This window comes from Galeopterus variegatus, unplaced genomic scaffold (genome assembly GCF_000696425.1).
Source record: "Galeopterus variegatus unplaced genomic scaffold, G_variegatus-3.0.2 Scaffold673, whole genome shotgun sequence".
NCBI lineage: Eukaryota > Metazoa > Chordata > Mammalia > Dermoptera > Cynocephalidae > Galeopterus > Galeopterus variegatus.
In genome coordinates, this window is record NW_007726784.1 from 144,545 (window position 1) to 163,016 (window position 18,472).

Genomic DNA, 18,472 nt, shown 5'->3' on the forward strand with positions numbered 1-18,472 from the left:
ACACCGAGGGTTGCGATCCCGTTACTGGTCACGAAAAAAGACAAAAAGGAAAAAAAAATTGGAGGTAGGCAGCCTTTGGTTTGCAGGCGTAGAGTGAGTGGAGAGCTGGCAGGGCCAGAGCCAGGGTAAAAGGTGGGAGGGCTCCTCAGACCCCTGCCCCTTTGTGTCCTACCCTCTTTCTTCAGATTGCCCGGAGAGCCTCACCCCAGTGGCCCAGGCCCTCCCCTTCTCTGCTGTGGCCCGGCCAGCCCAGAGCCCTCTTCTGATCTCACAGCCAAGTCCAAACCCATTTCTCTCCTGGGAGAGTGAGAGTGAGTCTCCCTCCCAGCCCTTCTGTGCGCCCACACCGTCCATGTGCCTGCTACCCCTGCTCAGCCGCCCACCCCCAGCAACAGAGTCTCAGACAAGAGAGAGGCAGAGTCCATTCTTTATTAGTGCCGGGGCCCCTGGCACCACCACCGCTCCCTCCGTCTACCCTCCCTGCCCAGTTCGTCCTCGTCCACTGCGGCTGCAGCATCAGGGTGCACACGTCCAGCCCTCCCCACACCCTCCCAGGCGTTGGGGCAGCTCTCGAGCTGCTGTGGCATTTCCACAGTTGTCTAGAATCAGGTAGGGATGCGCTTTAGAGGGCAGCGGAGGCCTTGCAGGGATCTGGGGAGATCAGTAGGTTGCGTGAGGTGCTCACCTGTCATACGTGGTCCTGAGCATCGAGGAAGACGGTGGCGGGTGGCGGCAGCCGTGGCGTGGTCTCTGAAGCCCACAGTACACTCATCCATAAAGTAGGAAACACTACACCCTCCAGTGCTGTTAGTAGTGCTTTCTACTTTATGGGTGACTGCACTGTCTGTCTGTCCGTCTGGTGTACTCTTCAGGCCACCCGCTCTTCTTCCTGCATCCTGCTTTGAGAGCCCCCTAACCCTCCCCGAGTCTTCCTAAGACCCCTGCACCCTGCCCGTGGCCCTCACAGGGCCCGCCCTGGGCCTTGTGGGCGGTGACTCAGCATGGCGCTAGACTTGCCTCCTCTACCTCCCTCCCCCCACTTCCTCTTTGGTTCCCTCTTCCCTTCCCCCAAGGCTCCACCCCATCCCCCCACTTTCAGGGACATGCAGGTAGAGACCATGGCTACTTTGGAGGCCTCACCCCAGTCCCCAGTTCTGTAACCCCCTGGCTGACCCCTCCCAGCCACAGTACTCGCCCTCCAGAGTCCAGCCGAGGCAGCCACAGCCTTCTCCTTCCCAAGATCTGGGTCCCCAGCCTTCCCACCGGTCCGAGGTCCTGCCTCCCCAAGGCCTGGGTCCCCCGCCTCCCCACTGGCCCGAGGTCCTGCCTCCCCAAGGCCTGGGTCCCCAGCCTCCCCACCGGCCCGAGGTCCTGCCTCCCTCACTGCCCTGCTGCTCCCCAGGCAGGAGCCCAGGAGTATCTGATAGAAATGGTGGCCATGTTGGGCAGAGGAAGATCCTTAGCACCTCTCGCTGGCGCTGGTCCCACTTTGCAGCCTCTGCCATCCCCACCCTACTACTCAACCCTCTTCCCTCGGCACCATAAACACCTCTTTCTTCATCTGGGGCCAGGAGCCATTTTACCTTCCCGAACTAGGGAGGATTTTGAGAAGCTGCCCACCATGAAGGCTGGTAGAGCTTGAGGGTATTACACCGCTTCACCTAGAGCTTCGCAGTGAGCCTTGGCACCCAAGATCCTGACTCCCCCACCCTCCTCCAAGCTTCTCCGCCCAGAGCCCACAAGCCAAGTCCCTCCTGTCCCCTTGAGGCCCAGAGTTGAGGCGCCCCGGTTGGGGCTGAAGTAGAAGTTTGGGCCCTTACCTGATAGTGCAGGACTGAGGGGAGCCAACCCTGTGCTCCAGGCTCCGAAGTGGGGTTCCCTTCAGGGCGGTCAGGGCTTATAACCCTTAGGCCACGTGAGCCAGATCTCAGGGCGCCCAACGGTCTTGGAGCCCGCCCCCATACCGCAGCGGAGATTAGCGCGCCCCTCCCCTCCCTGGGGAGGACAGACTGACAGGAAACCAGAGACAGGCTGGGTATTGGTGGGAGGGGGGCTGAAGAGACCATCTCACACGCCCTGGGCAGGTGGCTTCTGGGACCCTAAGCCTGCCCTTCCCCCCACCGCACCAGCTCCAGGGAACAGTTCAAGACAGTGGGATTACTCAGGGAATTGGGAGTGACCCCAGGAGACAAAGGCCTGGGTCCCCAGCCTCCCCAGGCCTTTGGTGAGTGCCCAAAACAAGAGTCCTGCATTCCAGTACAAGAAAAGGACCTTCTCCCTGAGCCCCACCGCCCCTGGCCCCAGCCCAGAGAACTCTCTTCCCTTCTAGACATGCAGACCAAGCCATGACTCCTCCATATGAGCAGCCCAGAGAGGCCATGGAGGAACCAGTGCATGAGGGCCAGGCCAGCACACCACAGCACCCTCCACACGGTCAGCTGCCCTCAGCACCCCACAGAGCCACCCCTCCCCCAGCCCCAGCCTGCAGGAGACCAGGCCTGGCCCCTCAGCACATGGGAGCCACACTGAGGCCAGGTGGGCCTCTGGGCACTAGGCTGGGTATTTATGCTCTCCTCAGGACCTGTGGGGACAAGAGCAGGGAAAGAGTGATGAGGACCAGGGTCCTAAGGCAGGACATAGGTACCACGGGGACAGGAGAAAAAGGGGGCTTGGAGGAGTGGAGGGAAAGAGGCTCAGAGGGGAGTCTCTGGCGGCCGCCGGATGTGGGCACGGGGCCCACCCACCTGCATGCCGCCCCCGCTCTCCCCATGGGGAAGGCAGGAAGCTGCCCAGCCCAGGGCCCCTGGCTGGGGGAGGGGAGCGGGTTATGAATCTGGGCGGGGGGCTGGGGTGGGCTGAGTCTGGGCCCCACATTTTCTCCAGGGTTTTCCAAGCCCCTCAGTGCACTTGGTTCTGGAATCAAGTGAAATGGGTTTGGGGGTTAGGAGATTAGGATGGGATGAGAAACACCCAGTGACTCCTTCTCAGAGGAACATGGGCCTCTCCTTTGGGTTCCCCATTCAGGGACAGGCCCACACAGACTTCAGGGATCTCTCTGATTCAGGGCCTAGAAGAGGGTTGACATGGTGGGGAGAAGAGGGAGGAGACTGACCCACATCCTTCCCTTCAGGAATGGGGACCCTCAACCTAGAAAATTGTTATCTGTCCCCAGGCCCCTAAAATGGGACAGAGAAAGGGGGAGCAGGCCCTTCACCCCCTAGGGTCAGAAGAGAAAGTGGTGAGGAAGGCAGCCTTGTAGGGCCAGCTGGCCAGAAACAGGACAGTGCTCCTTTAAGAGACCACTGCTGCCTCAGACCCTGGGTGGAGGGGAAGTGGCTGCCCCAGGCGATAAGAGGATAAGAATATCACAGTTGTGCACAACCTGGGTTCCTGAGCCCTGTCCTGCAGGGCCCCTTCTCCTAGAGCATCTCCTACCCCTGCTTAGGGTTCTGCCATAGCCACCACTTCAGGGGCGTCCCGTCCCAGCACAAGAGAGTCATAGAACAGGAGCCAGAGGGCCTGGCCTCTGTGCCCAGCTGTGCCATAGACCCCCTCAGCCTATGACTGTGGCAAGTCAGACCTGAGGTCCCAAGGGCCATACGCCTCACTCCAGTGGTCTCCAAACCAGCCCTCTCCTGTCCTGAGCAGGACTGTCCCCATGCCTGCTCCCCTCTGACAACAGAGGCTGTTTTTCCCTGTACATCCTCAATGCCCAAAGATCGTCACTGAACTGATTTTTTTTTTTTTTTTTTTTTTTTTTTTTTTTTTTTTTTTTTTTTAAGTGAGAGCCTGGGCCCAGTTCTCCATCCACAGAGCTTCTGGCACAAGGAGGTTTCTGGAGGGGCTGGACTTTTGCTGGTTCCCAGCCTGAGGCTGGGGCTGAAGAAAAATGGAACTGCGGAGGGGCTCAGGGTGCCTTCACCCTGGATTTCTCCCTAGCCCAGTGATGACTCCCAGCTCTGCTGAGCCTCAAACCAGAACAAATGGGACAGGGCCAGAGAAGGGGAAGGGGCAGGTCTGAGGTAAGGACACAGATACATAAGAAGCTTTACGAGAATAGGTGTGTGATGAATGGGGTGGCATGTGCGCCTGAGAGTGGAGCGGGGCTGCTGGACTGGAAGCCCTGCTCTAGGTCGTTACAACCCATACAGGTGGCCTGCGTGACAGGCCAGTAGGTGCCTGAGAGAACAGCAGCACACACACACAGAGCTGCCCAAAGAGCCCCAAAATGCAGTCTCCTTGTCAGAGAGACACGGCAGGCCCAGACACACCTTGAGGAAAGCCTGCTACACTAACTCCTGGTCACACCTGCCTCCTCCCTGAAAGACACAGGAAGCCTCACTTGGGAATGGGAGCCAGTGTTGGGAGGGTGACTGCAGAAAGTGGGGGGTAGGTTCAGGACACAGTCACCTCTGGGAAAGAGGCCTGACTCCTATGTCTGCCCCCAAAGCCACCTGTTGCCTGAGATCCCCAGGATGAGAAAAACTAAACTCTCAACGTTGGCCTTTGGCTGAGAGAGGAGGTCTTTTTTGTTTATTTGGTGGCTGGCCAGTGCAGGGAGCAAACCCTGGACCTTGGTGTTATCAGCACCACGCTGTCACCAACGGAGCTGACCAGCCGGCCTAGAGAGAAGAGGTCTGATGTCTCTCTTTGTGGAGGAGAGAGAAGTTCAAGTTGGTATTTCAAACTCCACCCCTTGGCAGTAGGAGCCAGGGCAACCTCAGGGCACTTGGACTCTGCTGTAAAATGTCCTCCAGGGTCCCACTAGGGACAGTTCTGACATTCTTATACCAGGGGTCAGAGTCCTGCTCAGAGGAAGTAGGAATGGGGGCAGCAGGCAGCAGAAACAAGGTGGCGACAGCCCTTGGCCAGGTGAGGGGGTGAGGCTGCTGGGGTGTGGACCCGGGATCCTGAGGGCTCCTGGCCCACACTCTCTTACTCCCACTCCCACCCCACTGGTCTCAGGGACAGCCATCTGTGTGTGCCAAGTTGAGTCTGTGGGCAGGTAAAAGTGATCCTGAGGAGAAGAGGAGACAGGACCCGTCCTCAGGCACTCGCAGTCTGACAGGCAGCAGTATGCAAGTTTTGAATGTTGGTGTGAGCGAGCAGTTTGTACCCAGAGCAGGGGCAGAGCTTCAGGACTGATGGGGACACTTAGCTCCTACTTCCAGCGAGCACTGAATCTGAGGAGGTGAAGTAGAACATTCGCGTATACCTCGACATACACTTATATCTGACTAAATCATAGCAACGGGTACAAGTAGTCCTTGGCAGGGGTTGACGGGACTCGTGGGACTGGAGGGTTGCATGCTGTAAGCGGCAACCTCAGAGTCACAGGGGCCCGTCAGGGAAGGCTTCCAGGAGGAAGAGGGTTCAGAATGAGAAACAGGGAGAAAAAGGTCTTTCTGCCTGGAAGAAGAACAGGCCCAGAGGGTGGAAGAAATGACATGAGCTCACTGTCTGCACATGAATCAGGGAAGAAAACCAAGCCTTCCCCTCCAGCTGCATGGCCAGGGGCCCTCACCCAGCAGGCAGGCAGGCAGGTGGAGATGGCAGCCCAGATAAGCTGCCTTGTGAAGAGACAACAGAAGCGAAGCCACAGGACCTAACCACTCACAAACAGGAAGTTGAAAAGGCAGAGTAGGCCCGCCCTCCAAGGAGCTAGAGTCCGGGGCAGGCCTGGCCACAAAGGAGGCAAACTGAGCCACCAGCATTGCAAAATGGGACAAAAGCCAATTGGAGTCAGTCCTAAGTGTTAAGACCCTTTCTCACCCCCCTGGAGAGGCAGCCAAGGAAAGCAGTGCTGAGAGAGGAAAGTGCTTCAAGAAACTAAGACAGAGCATGTCCCCTGCAGAGGTCATTTCAGCACCTGAAAAGATCCTTTGCCTTATCTCAGAGCCTTTATGGTTTTTTTCATTTGATTTTTTTTTTTTTTTGGGGGGGGGGGCAGCTGGCTGGTATGGAGATCTGAACCCTTGACCTTGTTGTTATAACACCACGCTCTAATCACCACGCTCTAACCAACGGAGGCTCATCTCAGAGCCTTTGGAGCACAAGAATTGCTGAGAGGCCTCCAGGCAAGGAGAGCCAGCAAGCTGTCTCCTCCTCAGCCCCTTCCGGCACTGCCCAGAGTCCTCTACAATTCACTTCATGCTCTCCTGCTCTACTTCGTCTGGCAAGGGGCAGCTCCAGTGCACAATGGTCCACCCTAGGAGGTCACTTTGCTTTGGAGCACGGTTCTGGCTCAGCTGTCCTGGGACCGTGAGATCCAAGGACTTCTAAGCAGCAAGGTTAGGCAGCAACTATCCCTGAGTCAGGAAACGGAGCTGCAAAGCCCACAGAGAGGTAGAAGGCAGCCCGAGGGCACAAAGCGAGTTAAGGCCAAGTTCAGGGTTCTTTCCACAGCATCTGGGAAGAGGCAGAACGGACTGTGGGGAAAAGGGGGTGTGAGGAGGAAGGTCACCCTGACCACTGCTGTGGGAGCGGTTGTGAAACCAGAAGAGTTCTACTCTGGGGTCTCCTAGGGACACAGCAGGAAATGAGAGAAAGCTCCCTGCTGGCTCCCTCTACACACAGGTGCCTGGTTTAACTTGTATAGATGTGCCTGCTCCAGTTTTAACTGCTACAAATTAACTGTGTGTGTGTGTGTTTGCACGCCCTAGAGCTAGTTCCCTGCCTGACACACTATGATTTCTCATCAGCCCAATTCCCTACCCCCAACATGAAGACCACCAAGCAGAGGACAAAACTAGGAGATGAGAGTCTAGTCCTTACCCTGTGGCTACTTACAGTGTAAGTCTGGGCCAGTCACTGAATCTGCCCTTTTCCCTGCAACCTATTTCCACATCTATAAAATTGGGGAGGGAGTTGACCAAAGGACCTGTTTGTGCTCTAGGAAGGCCCCGTGAGCAAAGGGGCCCGGAGATGTTGGAAGAGGAAGCAGCAGTACCTGTGTTCCAAAACCTGTCTAGCTGCTGGGCAGCCCATGAATCTTCCCAGCCGGCACAAGGGCAGATTTCCCAAAGCACAGAGAAGGTACGGTAGCTAGGAAGGGTTCTTTAGCAGAATTCTCCCCTTATCTTGGCTGGGAACAGGGGGCAAAGGGCCATCTATTCCCTCCGGCCAGCCTCCTGCACCCCACAGGACTCTTACATGCTGAGGCACAGCTGGAAAAGAAGGCGTGAGGTGAAGAGAAGAGATTGCTCGTGAGGACTGCCCTATGGGCCATTCTGTGCTCGTGCCGTTCACGTCCATGTTCTACATGCTGAGCTGAGAAGGGGGCAGCCCGGGCACCTAGAGAACTTGGTAATACACAGTCTAAACCTCATTTGATCATCACGTTGACCGTGAGGGAAATGATGGTATCCCCATCTCAGAGGTGAGGAACCGGAAACTCAGCAAGTGTGTTTCACCTTCCTGAAAATCGGCCAACAATCTGCAGCCCGTTTCTGTTCCCCCAAGGGAGCTCAATTCAAAGCTGCCCCAAAAGGAACAGGTCTTTTGTGAGGCCCTGTCTCTCCTCACAAACGCAGTTAGAGAAGGGAGTTAGAGAAAGCAGAGGGAAGGGCCCAGGGCAGACTTCTCTGCCCCCAGGCCTGTGGGTGGGGGAGCAGGGAGGTCTAATGGGTAACCCAGTGGTCTGCAGAATCCAACAGCGATGGCCACCTCAGTCCCTTCCTTCAGAGACTATTAAGCAGTCAGATGGGGGAGGGTTGACCAGTAAGCCTGGGGGGCCCAGCAGCAGCAGCAGCAGCAGCAGCAGCAGCAGCTCACAGCACTGGAGCCGTTAAAAAGTGACTCAACCAGAAAGTGCGTTTGAAGCGACGCCCGCCTGGGCCTCAGAGCCAAACCTCAAAAAGACGAAGTGAGAGAGACAGGCCTGCGGGGGCTGGGCTGGGGGTGGAGGCTCGGCCTGGAGCCAGCCTGGCCAAATAAGGGCAAATGCTCTCAGGAGGGCCAATGGGGAACAGGCGGCCACGTCATGGGGCTGTGGCTGCAGGGAGGGAGGAGGTGAGAGCCCGGGGCAAAATGGGCGCAAGGCACAGGGCAGGGGACCCAGGTCCTCCTAGAGGGGTCCTAGAGTGGGTGAGCATGGGAAGCATTGAGGCCCTCACCCTCCAAGAGGCCTTGGTGCTGTCAGTGGACCCACACCTCCAGGGGCACCACCTCCAGGCTGGGGCTCAAGGAGGCAAAATAAGGAGGGAAAACAAGGAGGACGCCCACGCCCCTGCCCCATCTGCCATGGGCAGTTATGGACCCTCATCCCCATCTGCCATGGGCAGTTATGGACCCCCATCCCCATCTGCCATTGCAGAACTGAAGGGAGGCAATAAGTAGGGCAGTGTTGTGCGGGAGGAAAGGTCTGGGCTGAAACACCTGTGTAGCCTCACCTGCCACTGACCTTGGGCAAGTGATGTGACAGAAACTCCGTTTTCTCATCTGTGAAAGGAGAATAATAATCCTCACAGGATGGCACTGAGAATCAAATGCAATAGTGGAGGTGGCCAGTTTTGAACCTGGTAATTGCCATACTGATGGAACAGATTATTATTCTAGAAACACCAGCCCAATGGCTACTTCTTATTCATATTCTTGCCTCCAGTTGCAGTGAAAGATCCCTTTGCAAGGACATCATGTGGTTCTCAGTTCTGGCCCCTCGTGTCTGTAAAGGGCATTGATAATTAAAAAATAAATAAAAAATAAAAATAAAAATGGAGGTTGATAACAATGACTTTGAGTCAACTAGAAGTTAAATTGCACTCAGAATCTTGTATCCAAATAGGAAGAAAGTATATAATACATTAAAGAAATTTATCCCACAAAAAATGAGAACAGAAAGATTAAGATAAAAGGCCTTGGTGCTTGAAGCAAAATGTTTCAATTTTGACATACCTTTGTACGACAGAGATGTTGGAACACCTACTGCCCAACTGCTGGAGGGATGAAATTCTTGCCACACCTAACTGGAACTTATTTAGAGGTGGACAACTTTATATGACATCCCTTTACATACACTTAGTAGTGTAGCTCTCAAATTGCTTTACCTAAATTAATGTATTAATTAGACCCTAAAACACAGACTGTCAACTGTACCTTTAAGCAAACTTTTTATTTAAAGTTTAACATACAGGGCTGGCTGGTTAGCTCAGTTGGTTGGAGGGCAGCCTTATAACACCAAGGTCATGTGTTCAGATCCCCGCACCAGCCTCCAAGAAAAAGTATAACATTCAAACAGAAAGTGAACGAATCCTAACAACAAATTCTCAGAATGTGAACTGACCCACATAACTAGCATCCAGATCAAGCAGACTATAACCAGCACCTTAGGTACCCCACATGCCTTCTGCCACTCCCACCTTCACAGGTAGCCACTATCCTGCCACCAAACACCAGAATCCTAACAACAAATTCTCAGAATGTGAACTGACCCACATAACTAGCATCCAGATCAAGCAGACTATAACCAGCACCTTAGGTGCCCCACATGCCTTCTGCCACTCCCACCTTCACAGGTAGCCACTATCCTGCCACCAAACACCATAGTTTTGTCAACTGCATTTCATAGAGGAGAAACTTCGTGTTAGAGGTTAGGTGACTTAGAAAAGTCACAGGGCTAGTGGCTGGTGAAGACAGCAGGGCTGGGAGGCAGGGACTTGCCCTTAGTTGGATACATGTGTCTTCATCACACACAAGTCTCAGCATTCCAGGGGGCTGTGATGGTGCCAAATCAGAATGCAGACGGAGGGAGGTGGGGAAAACGAAAAAGCAGAACAGAGGCTGGGAGGTGTGGGGCACAGGTCACCAGGTACCTAAGACCTGCTGGATAGAACAAAAGATGCATCCAGGGGAAACTGGAGGGCTGGACCAGTTTCCTAGTGCTCTGCAAATCCCAAGGATCTCCTCCCTGGGCCATTGCCCCCACTGCCTCCTGCTCTTTGGTTAGTTTTAGACTTGGGGACTAGAGCTGGTGGGAATAGGGTGGTTGATGGTACACTGTGTAGGAACAATGTGTTGTAACTTCATTCAACAGAAAGCTAATGCCTCACACTGGTTAGTGGATCACTCACAAAAGGTGCAAAGCTGCCGTGTTTGGGAATAACTGTCAGAAAGTTAGCAGCCATAAACTGGGTTTGGGCATTGTATTTCTTGAGCTAAGACTCCACTCCCTGATCATGGCCAAGTCACTTTTTAACTCTCCGAGCCAAAGTCTCTTTCTCACTAAATAAAGATGTTAACTGTGTCCCAGGGGTTTTGTGAGGATCAAATGAGATAATGCAAATGAAAACCCTTTGTCAACTGTAAAATGCTATTTATACAAAAGGCTTTACTGATACTGAACCTGAACCAGACTTTCAGACAAAGTAAGATATTATTAAACTGTTCTTAAACACTACCTACCTGCCTCTTTTATACACACAGAAACATCAGGTGTCAGGGAGGGGCCTGAGAAGCAAGCTGTAGACAGGCTGGGTTAGGGTAGTGGCCACGCCAAGAGCAAGTCCTCAGTCCCTAAACCTGGTAAGCCCACCCTGAGCCTATCACCATCATTTCCTGGGAAACTGCTCCCCTGTTAAGACCAGAATATCTTGACCTTTACTCTATCAGCTACCAGCCCCTGTGTGGGCTAGACGCTGCATTCATCAGTGCGCTGCCACTTAGCCCCTCAGTTTCTGGAAGACCCTAACCCCACAGCACATGGTGGGTAGGGCAAGAATGAGGAATTGAGGAATAGGCAGGCAAGTGGAAGGCAGCCTGGCCACTACTCTATTCCTAGTCTCTGTCTGATTTCTGTCCTTGTTGAACTAGGGAGGAGCCTTGCCCTTCTGAAAGAGAAAGCCATACTACTGACGAAGACACCAAGGGAAGACCTTAAGACCCTGGGCAGACTCAAAACCTCAGCAGTCAGAATGATGAAAACTTTGATGGACACAGTGGGTAGGACAGCCTTCATGGCTGTGGAATGCAAGACAGCAGTACCAGTGCCTGAGAACCCCTCTTCCACACAGTGCCTAAGTCCCTGTCTTAGTTCCTTTAGGCTCCCAGTAGGGGATGGGACTCCAGCTCCTTAGTGCCTGTCTGGGCTGCTGAGTGGTACCACACGCAGGTTCAAGTGCCAGAGAAGGCAAAGAAGCCCATTCGGAAGCAGCTCCCAGGCAGAGCCCACTTGGCACACTGAATCTGTGGAATCCAGGCACTGCAATAGGTCACCCCTCCCCCAAGACCATCGGTGCCTGTCTTTCACTTCCTGTGAGACTGACAGTTAGGGCCCAGCTTAGTGTGGGGCCAAGGCAGCCTGAGTGTGGTTATTTGTGCACAGCTCCTCTTGCCTCCCCTCCCCACAACTGTTTCCATTCTCACCAAGCAGCCACGTCCGGGTCAGACACACAGGACAGCAGCTGGGGCTTTCCAAGGGGCTTTTTGAGAAAGCCAGTGAAAGCTGGGTGTTGGCTGCACAGACTAGGCACTCTTGCTGAAACCCACTTCTCTCCAAGATGTAAGCTCTAGCCTGGTGGGCTTGCTTACAGAGGCTGCTTTCGGACTGAAATTAAACAGAAACCACTACCCATGGGGCTTTCAGTTTGCTGGGCTGAGGAAATTTTGCAGCCTGGCTGGTCCCAGGCCTACAAGAGGACAAGGAAGGGGGTGTGATAAGGGGTGGGGAGAGGAGTCAGACTCGAGAATCAGCATCTCTTCTCACACACAGGTAACAAGAGAAAATGACTCACTAGCAACACCAGGTGGCTAAGAGACACAAAACCCTAGAGCAGGCACCTCTGCTAATGAGTCAGAGCTCAATCTGCAGTTGTGGGTCTGGGCATTTCCCCGTGCTATTTTGGCATAGAAAAATGGCTAACAAAAGGACAGCAACTGCATTTTGCCTTATATAAGACTTACATTACAGAATTTTCACATTGCTTCATTTCTACATTCACAGTCCTGAGGTAAATAGGCAGGGTTTTTTTTTTCCTGTTTTTTTTTCATTCCTGTTTTACACATGGAGAAGAAACTTAGGGAAATCAAAATGGGGATATTAATAGAATTTCTGTGGAAATCTAAGTAAATAAGAACTTATGGTTAATTTTTTATTTTAAAACAAATAACTCACCTTGGCCAATAATGTGACATTACCTAAGGCCCCTGGTAGGCCAGAGGAGAAAAGGAAGGGCCTACCTCCTATAGAGGCATGAACAAGTGAGACTAAGACTACCTAAGGCCTGAGGGCCTCCAGTTAGGGGAATGTGAAATGTGGACTGGCCTAAATATAGGAAGAGCAGTAAAAAGAAACCACACAAAGGAATAAAAGAAGTCTTAAACATGGTCAAGGGACAAAATATTTGTGTAACGGGCCTCAGTATTTCTTCAAGGGACACTGCTGTGCCAGGTCCACAAGGCAGGATACAACCACTAGACACCGGGACTACCAGACTGCTGGGGCTACCTAGCCTCAGGACAGCACACCTTCTAATGAGACCCGAGGAAGCACCCTAGAAAGGCTGCAACCCTGAAGGCTCAGAGACAGGATAGAGGGAGCAGAAGGGCCTCTGCTGCTCTGGAAAGGTGCTTACAGGGCAAGTAAGCTCTTACTGTGCTTAGCTAAGAGAAAGGGAGAGGGAAGCAAGGCATGCATCATGGCCTTAAGAACTTTCTAGGGGTTCATGTTTATTGGCATTTGACCCAGAGTCCTGCCCGTGGGCAAGGGCACAGCCCTGGGCTGTGAGAAGGAAAACCAGCATCCTACTCTTCCCTCAATTCAGTCTGTTAATCCACCAACCCAAACCCCTCTCACCCCCCACCAGTAGTCCAAAGATGGTAAAATGGCCCAGGAACATGATGTGCTACTATTGTTGAGTCTTGGAGTTGGTGGTGGAGAGTATTTGATGTTCTGTCCATTTAGTTCCACAACAAAACTAAGCACAGGCGGGCAGTGGACAGCAAAGATGCTGGCAGCCCTGCATCTTATCTTGCTAGGTCTTTATAGCTGTGTCTCTGGATTTGTAGGCCACTCCTCGACTTTTCAGCTCCCGCACGATTCCTGTGGCAGGAAAAGAAACAGCTCTGTGAGGGAAGATTCAGAAGGGTAAGAACCTCTAAAAACAAACAAAAAAAGGCCTCTCAGCTGCCCCTTTGGGGGGTTGGAGTGGGGGATGGTTATAAGTAAACTGGAGTTTCTAGACTGCTCATTAATAGTCTTGCTTGGTTGGCTTGTTACCACTAAATTTCCAGGCAACTGCTTGGCAAACAATGACATTGTAAGAGTAAGAAGAAAAAGAGGGACACGTGTAAGCAAAAGCTCTAGAATGAGAATGCCTGAGTTCATATTCTAGTTACCTCACTTACTAGGTGGTGACCTCAGGCAAGTTATTTCACCTTTCTGTGCCTTGGTTTCCTCATCTGTAAAGTGCAGCACTTAATAGCACTGGAAGGATTGGCATAAATTCACATAAAGGATTTCTGCAGAGCTTGGTACAGTATATGAACATTGGCTGTTATTAAGATTATTGTTACCTTGGGGCAGGCGACCAGTGACTGACACCGCATACACACCTGGCTTAAAGTTACCTGAGAGAGAAGACAGAAGATTGCAGTGGGAGGGAGTTAAGACTAACGACCAAATGGAGGCTTAAGCTAAAAAACAAAACAAGTGCTGCAACTCCTCCAAGAGAAGAGCTATCACTTCTTTTGTCTACAAGTGTTAAATGACAGGGCACATGACTACCCCATCTTTTCCCACCCTGTAGTCACTCACCCTGCTGTTAAGACTCCCCCACTGGACCTGATATAATAATGCCACCATAACTAGGCCAGGATAAGGAGAAAGAGAGACACTTACTGACTCGCTGCCACTTAGAGACCCAGCTGTCCTCTGGACTCATCATTGCAATGATTCTAGGGAGGGAAAAGAAATGGAGTCAGCCTGAGCCTCCCTGCTAAAGAGGAGGGAGACCAAGAGAACTGCTCAGCTAGCGCAACAGTTCTGGGAGAGGAAACACAGGAAAAAGCAAATATTGAGTCTCCACCGGAAAGCAGGGAAAACTGAGTTCTAATGTTGGGAAGGGGCTAACTCAAAGCTGGTACTGACAAAGGTCCTTCATTCTTATGTCCCTGGCCTGCCAGTCACAGGTCAGTCATCATCCCCAAGATTATCTCATCAGGCTCAAAAACATCTTCAGCCTACCGATTCCCTAGGAAACAGGACAGCTTTAGCAGTGGATGGCCAGTACTACACTGACTACAACCAACACAACCACTGAGGAGCAGGGCTTAGTGCAAAGTGGAGAGTGAATCAAAACAACGGATCCTCCTACCAGAAATGACTTAGATTTGGCCAAGTTCTTTCTCTAATCAGCTGTGCAGCCTGAAATACACACGGAGACCTCTCTCAGAATTTCATCAGTAAGGGCTGGCCAGATAGCTCAGTTGGTTAGAGCACAGCCCTATAACACCAAGGTCACATTGTATAGGCCATCAAAAAAAAAGAATTTCGTAAGATGGGACTCAAAGATTGAGAAAATACATGAAAAACACCTAGTTCAGACTAGCACAGAAAAGGTACTAAATAAGCATTAACTCTCCTTGTTATCCTAACAGTCCTTCCCAGGCAGCTCTGATTCCAGAGCGCTGGTAACAGATAGGCCATTCAAGGACTAGAAGCCCACTACTTGAGCAAAAACAATAAGCATCGGGTGTTTTCAGAAGCTACAGAGGTCATTTTTGTCATTCATGAAAATCAAATGCTTACTGATTGCCTATCGTGTCAGGTCTCTACTAGGCACTGGCATTTGCTGACTGCTTCCTCAATATCCATTCCCTCTTCTCTTGGCAAAAATCTTGGATTCTTACTTGTGGAGACTCCCTTCCCAAACAAATCCTACATTTCCAGCCATGTGCTATGAGTGGAACTGATCCCACTTCCAAGGGTGACAAGTAGGAAAACACTAGTCCCTGGCCTTGCAGACTGATCTAAGATAGACACATATGTAGGCCATCCTCCTGGCTACAAGCATATTCTTCTCTGTCCTTCACAATCTGTCTTTCTAGCTGTATAGTACCTGTTACCCAACCTTATGGTTTAACCAAAACAGAATTCCCGCTGCTCCAAACATATCCTGGTTTTTCCCACCACCTGCCTTTGCTCCAGTCACTCTCTTTATTTGGGATATTCTTTCTACTTCTCTCTCACTTCAACTTCCTCAAAAATCCCGTACTTCTTTCCTTAAGAGGAAAGAATGCCACCTCCTCCACTTCTGCCTGAGGTTATCTAGCCCTCCTCTGATCTCCTTTAGCCCCCCACTCTTTAAAACAAAATATTCACTATAATATATAAACGAATCCTATGACACAACAACAAAAACAAACAAACCAAATTCAAAACTGGGCAAAGGACTTTGAATAGATATTTCTTCAAGATATACAAATGGCCAATAAGCACATAAAAAAGATGCTCAACATCACTGGTCCTTAGGGAAATGCAAATCAAAACCACAACGAGATACCAATTCACATCCATTAAGATAACTATTTAAAATAAAAACTGGGAAAAAAAAAAAAAAAACCCAGAAAATAAGTGTTGGCAAGGATGGGGAGAAATTGGAACCCTTGGGCACTACTGGTGGGAATATAACATGATGCAGCCACCATGGAAAACAGAATGGGCTGGCCGGTTAGCTCAGCTGGTTAGAGCGCAACCTTATAACACCAAGGTCATGGGTTTGGATCCCCATACCAGCCAGCTGCCAAAAAAGAAAAAACAGTATGGCAATTCCTCAAAAAATTAAACACTGAATTAGCTAGCAATTCCATCTCCAGATATATACCCCAAAAAACTGAAAGCAGGGGCTTGAACGGATATTTGTACACTCATGTTCATAGTCACAATAGCTAAGAGGTGGAAGCCAAGTGACCATTGAAAGATGAATGGATAAACAAAATGTAGTACATACACATACAATGGAATATTATTCAGCTTAATAAAGGAAAGAAATTCTGGCACATGCTACAACCCTGAAGACAAGCTAAGTGGAATAAGCCAGACACAAAAGGACAAATATTTTGTGATTCCAGTTTTATGTGGTACCTAGGGTAGTCAGATTCATAAAGACAGAAAGAGGGGTGATTGCCAGGGACTGGGGGGAAGGGGGTAGGGGAGTTAGCATTTAATGGGTACAGAGTTTCAGTTTTGCAAGATGAAAAAAGTTCTGGAGATTGATGGTAGTAATCGTTGCACAACAATGTGAATACACTAATGCCACTGAATTATACACTTAAAAAAATGGTTAAAATGGCAAACTTTTTGCTATGTATATTTTACCACAATAACACCCACCCCCAATATGCGAAACTTCACACTGTCTCTCTTACTAGTAAATGTCTCATTTTGTAACTCTTCATATCTCTCACAGCAGCTAACTTAATACTTTAGCCATAGATGGGAGTCCCTTCATTCGTTAGTACTGAATGGTATAGTACTGACAAATGAACAAAGGGAACAGAGTATCTGAGTGTGCACATGCATAAGTAGGAAGCAAAGGTTCCATGCCAACATCTTTTTTGTCCATTCTTTTATTTTCCCCTAAAGGAAATCAAAGATGGAATGGAGTTGGCACCACTTTAGCAAGTACTGAGGGTTGAGCCCAGTTTGTGCATAAAGCTTAACCCACAAATAATACTGCCCTCTGGCTCCTACCATGTGGAAGGAGAAGTGAGATCTGGCCACTTATGTTTTCTGGCTTCCCCTTCTCCCCACTAAACAACCTTGCCAAAAGAAAACTTTTCTTATAGGGCCTCTTAGAGATACCTAAAAGCATCAGCTTTGGGGCAATAATCTACCATTACTGTATCTTCCGTTCCCTTCCCTTCATTTTCAAAAAGAATTTTTGTTGATTTGACAAACATTTATTAAGCATCTACCACCTTCCAGGCACTGTGCCAGGTAGTGCTGTACAAGATAAACACAGTCCTTACCATCAATGAACTGACAGTCTAGTGAAGCACTGTTCAATAACAGTACATCATTTAAAATTTTCAATCAGGCAGGTTTAAAAGAATAAAGATGAAAAGATAAAATTTAATTTAAATATTTCACTTAACTCAGTAAATCCAAGACATTATCATTTCAACATGTAATTAATACAAAAAAGTTACAATATTTCACATTATTTTCCTCATGCTAAGTCTTTGAAATCTGGTGTATATTTTACATTTAAAGCATATCCTAATTTGGACTAGCCACATTTCAACTGCTCAATAGCTACTTGTGGCTAGTGGCTACTGTACTAAATATATAGGACTAGTATGTCTCAAAATAACTGCTGAGACCAACTAGAACTATGGTTTTAAACGCCTGCCTCACATTTACTTTTTGGGGTGGGGTGATGCAGAGGGGAATGCAGGAATCTGAAAGGGCTCACCCATCAAAGACCAACTAGAACTATGGTTTTAAACGCCTGCCTCACATGTACTTTTTGGGGTGGGGTGATGCAGAGGGGAATGCAGGAATCTGAAAGGGCTCACCCATCAAAGGAAGAGCTGGTGCAATCATATACCATCTCTCGGTTACCCTTCATCAGTAAATATGCATCGCAATTGTCACAACCGTCATATTCAAACTGGTCTATAGTCTGGGAGGAGGAAAAAAGGAAAAAGAGAGATAAGCATGAACAAAGCTAAAAGAAAAGGTAGTTTTCTCAATATTTCGACCTGGTCAATCTCTTGGTTCCCTATGTTGGCTCTGTCTCATCTGGTGCCCTACTTACTAGTCCCAAAGCTCCATTCCTAAGCTCCGCCCTCACACTCCTTCCTCTCTTCTTCCCAATTCCGTTTAATCTACTTCTTTCTCTAGTCTCCCCAGCGTGAGGCACCCTCTCCAGCTAGTCTCTCAGCTGCAGATCCCCACCCTCCTCTGCCTCCCAGTGTCCTTCGGCTGCAACACAAGCTCACCGAACGTCTGTTAAAGGGCCAGGCCTGTGCTAAGAGCTGAGGACTCGAGGCCTGTATGACCGTCCGAACCCTCAGCTCCAAGACCTGCCGCGTTCTTACGACGGCTTCCCACTCCCCCCGCCACCTCCCAGAGTCCTGGGCCTTACTTTTCAGTGTCCCCAACCCCATTCCACCCTCCTTCCCCCACCTTTGTCCCCCATCGCCCCTACAGGGTCCCCGACGGACACCTTGACCAAGGAACACAGCAAACAAGCCCGCAGATGCCGCAGGTCCTTCGGAACCGTCTCCAAGGCCATCCTCTCCGATTGGAAGAACAACAGCGAGTGATCCTACCCCGCTCTCTTCGCCCGCAGGAAGTAAACAGCTCATTACCCAGAATGCCCGCTACTTCCGGCACCTCCCACTTCCTCTTCCGGTGCGGGAGGACACCCGCCCCGCTCCTTCCCCCGCCTAAGGAGATGGTTTCTCCCGCCCGGGGAACGGAGGCGGGGCGGCCGGCAGCTTCCTTGGCCTGGGCGCGGGCGCGGCGGGGGCG

At 50.8% G+C, this 18,472-nt stretch overlaps 1 protein-coding gene across 3 annotated transcripts; it reads right to left on the minus strand.

Annotated features, from left to right (window-relative positions):
- Positions 1 to 12,319: 12,319 nt before the first annotated feature.
- Positions 12,320 to 18,294, minus strand: SUPT4H1 (suppressor of Ty 4 homolog 1 (S. cerevisiae)). 3 transcript variants are annotated; one of them, XM_008571260.1, is made up of 5 exons: positions 18,165 to 18,294; positions 17,512 to 17,618; positions 13,832 to 13,887; positions 13,507 to 13,560; positions 12,320 to 13,033 (listed from the first exon to the last, which is right to left on the minus strand). In XM_008571260.1, exons 1-5 carry the CDS (start codon positions 18,231 to 18,233, stop codon positions 12,966 to 12,968), a joined length of 354 nt encoding a protein of 117 aa, XP_008569482.1. In that variant the 5' UTR covers positions 18,234 to 18,294; the 3' UTR covers positions 12,320 to 12,965. The 3 variants fall into 3 exon arrangements, with proteins under 3 accessions (XP_008569482.1, XP_008569483.1, XP_008569481.1); XM_008571261.1 differs by having other exon boundaries at positions 12,747 to 13,033; positions 13,546 to 13,560; positions 18,147 to 18,279; XM_008571259.1 differs by having other exon boundaries at positions 12,747 to 13,033; positions 18,147 to 18,279.
- Positions 18,295 to 18,472: the final 178 nt, after the last annotated feature.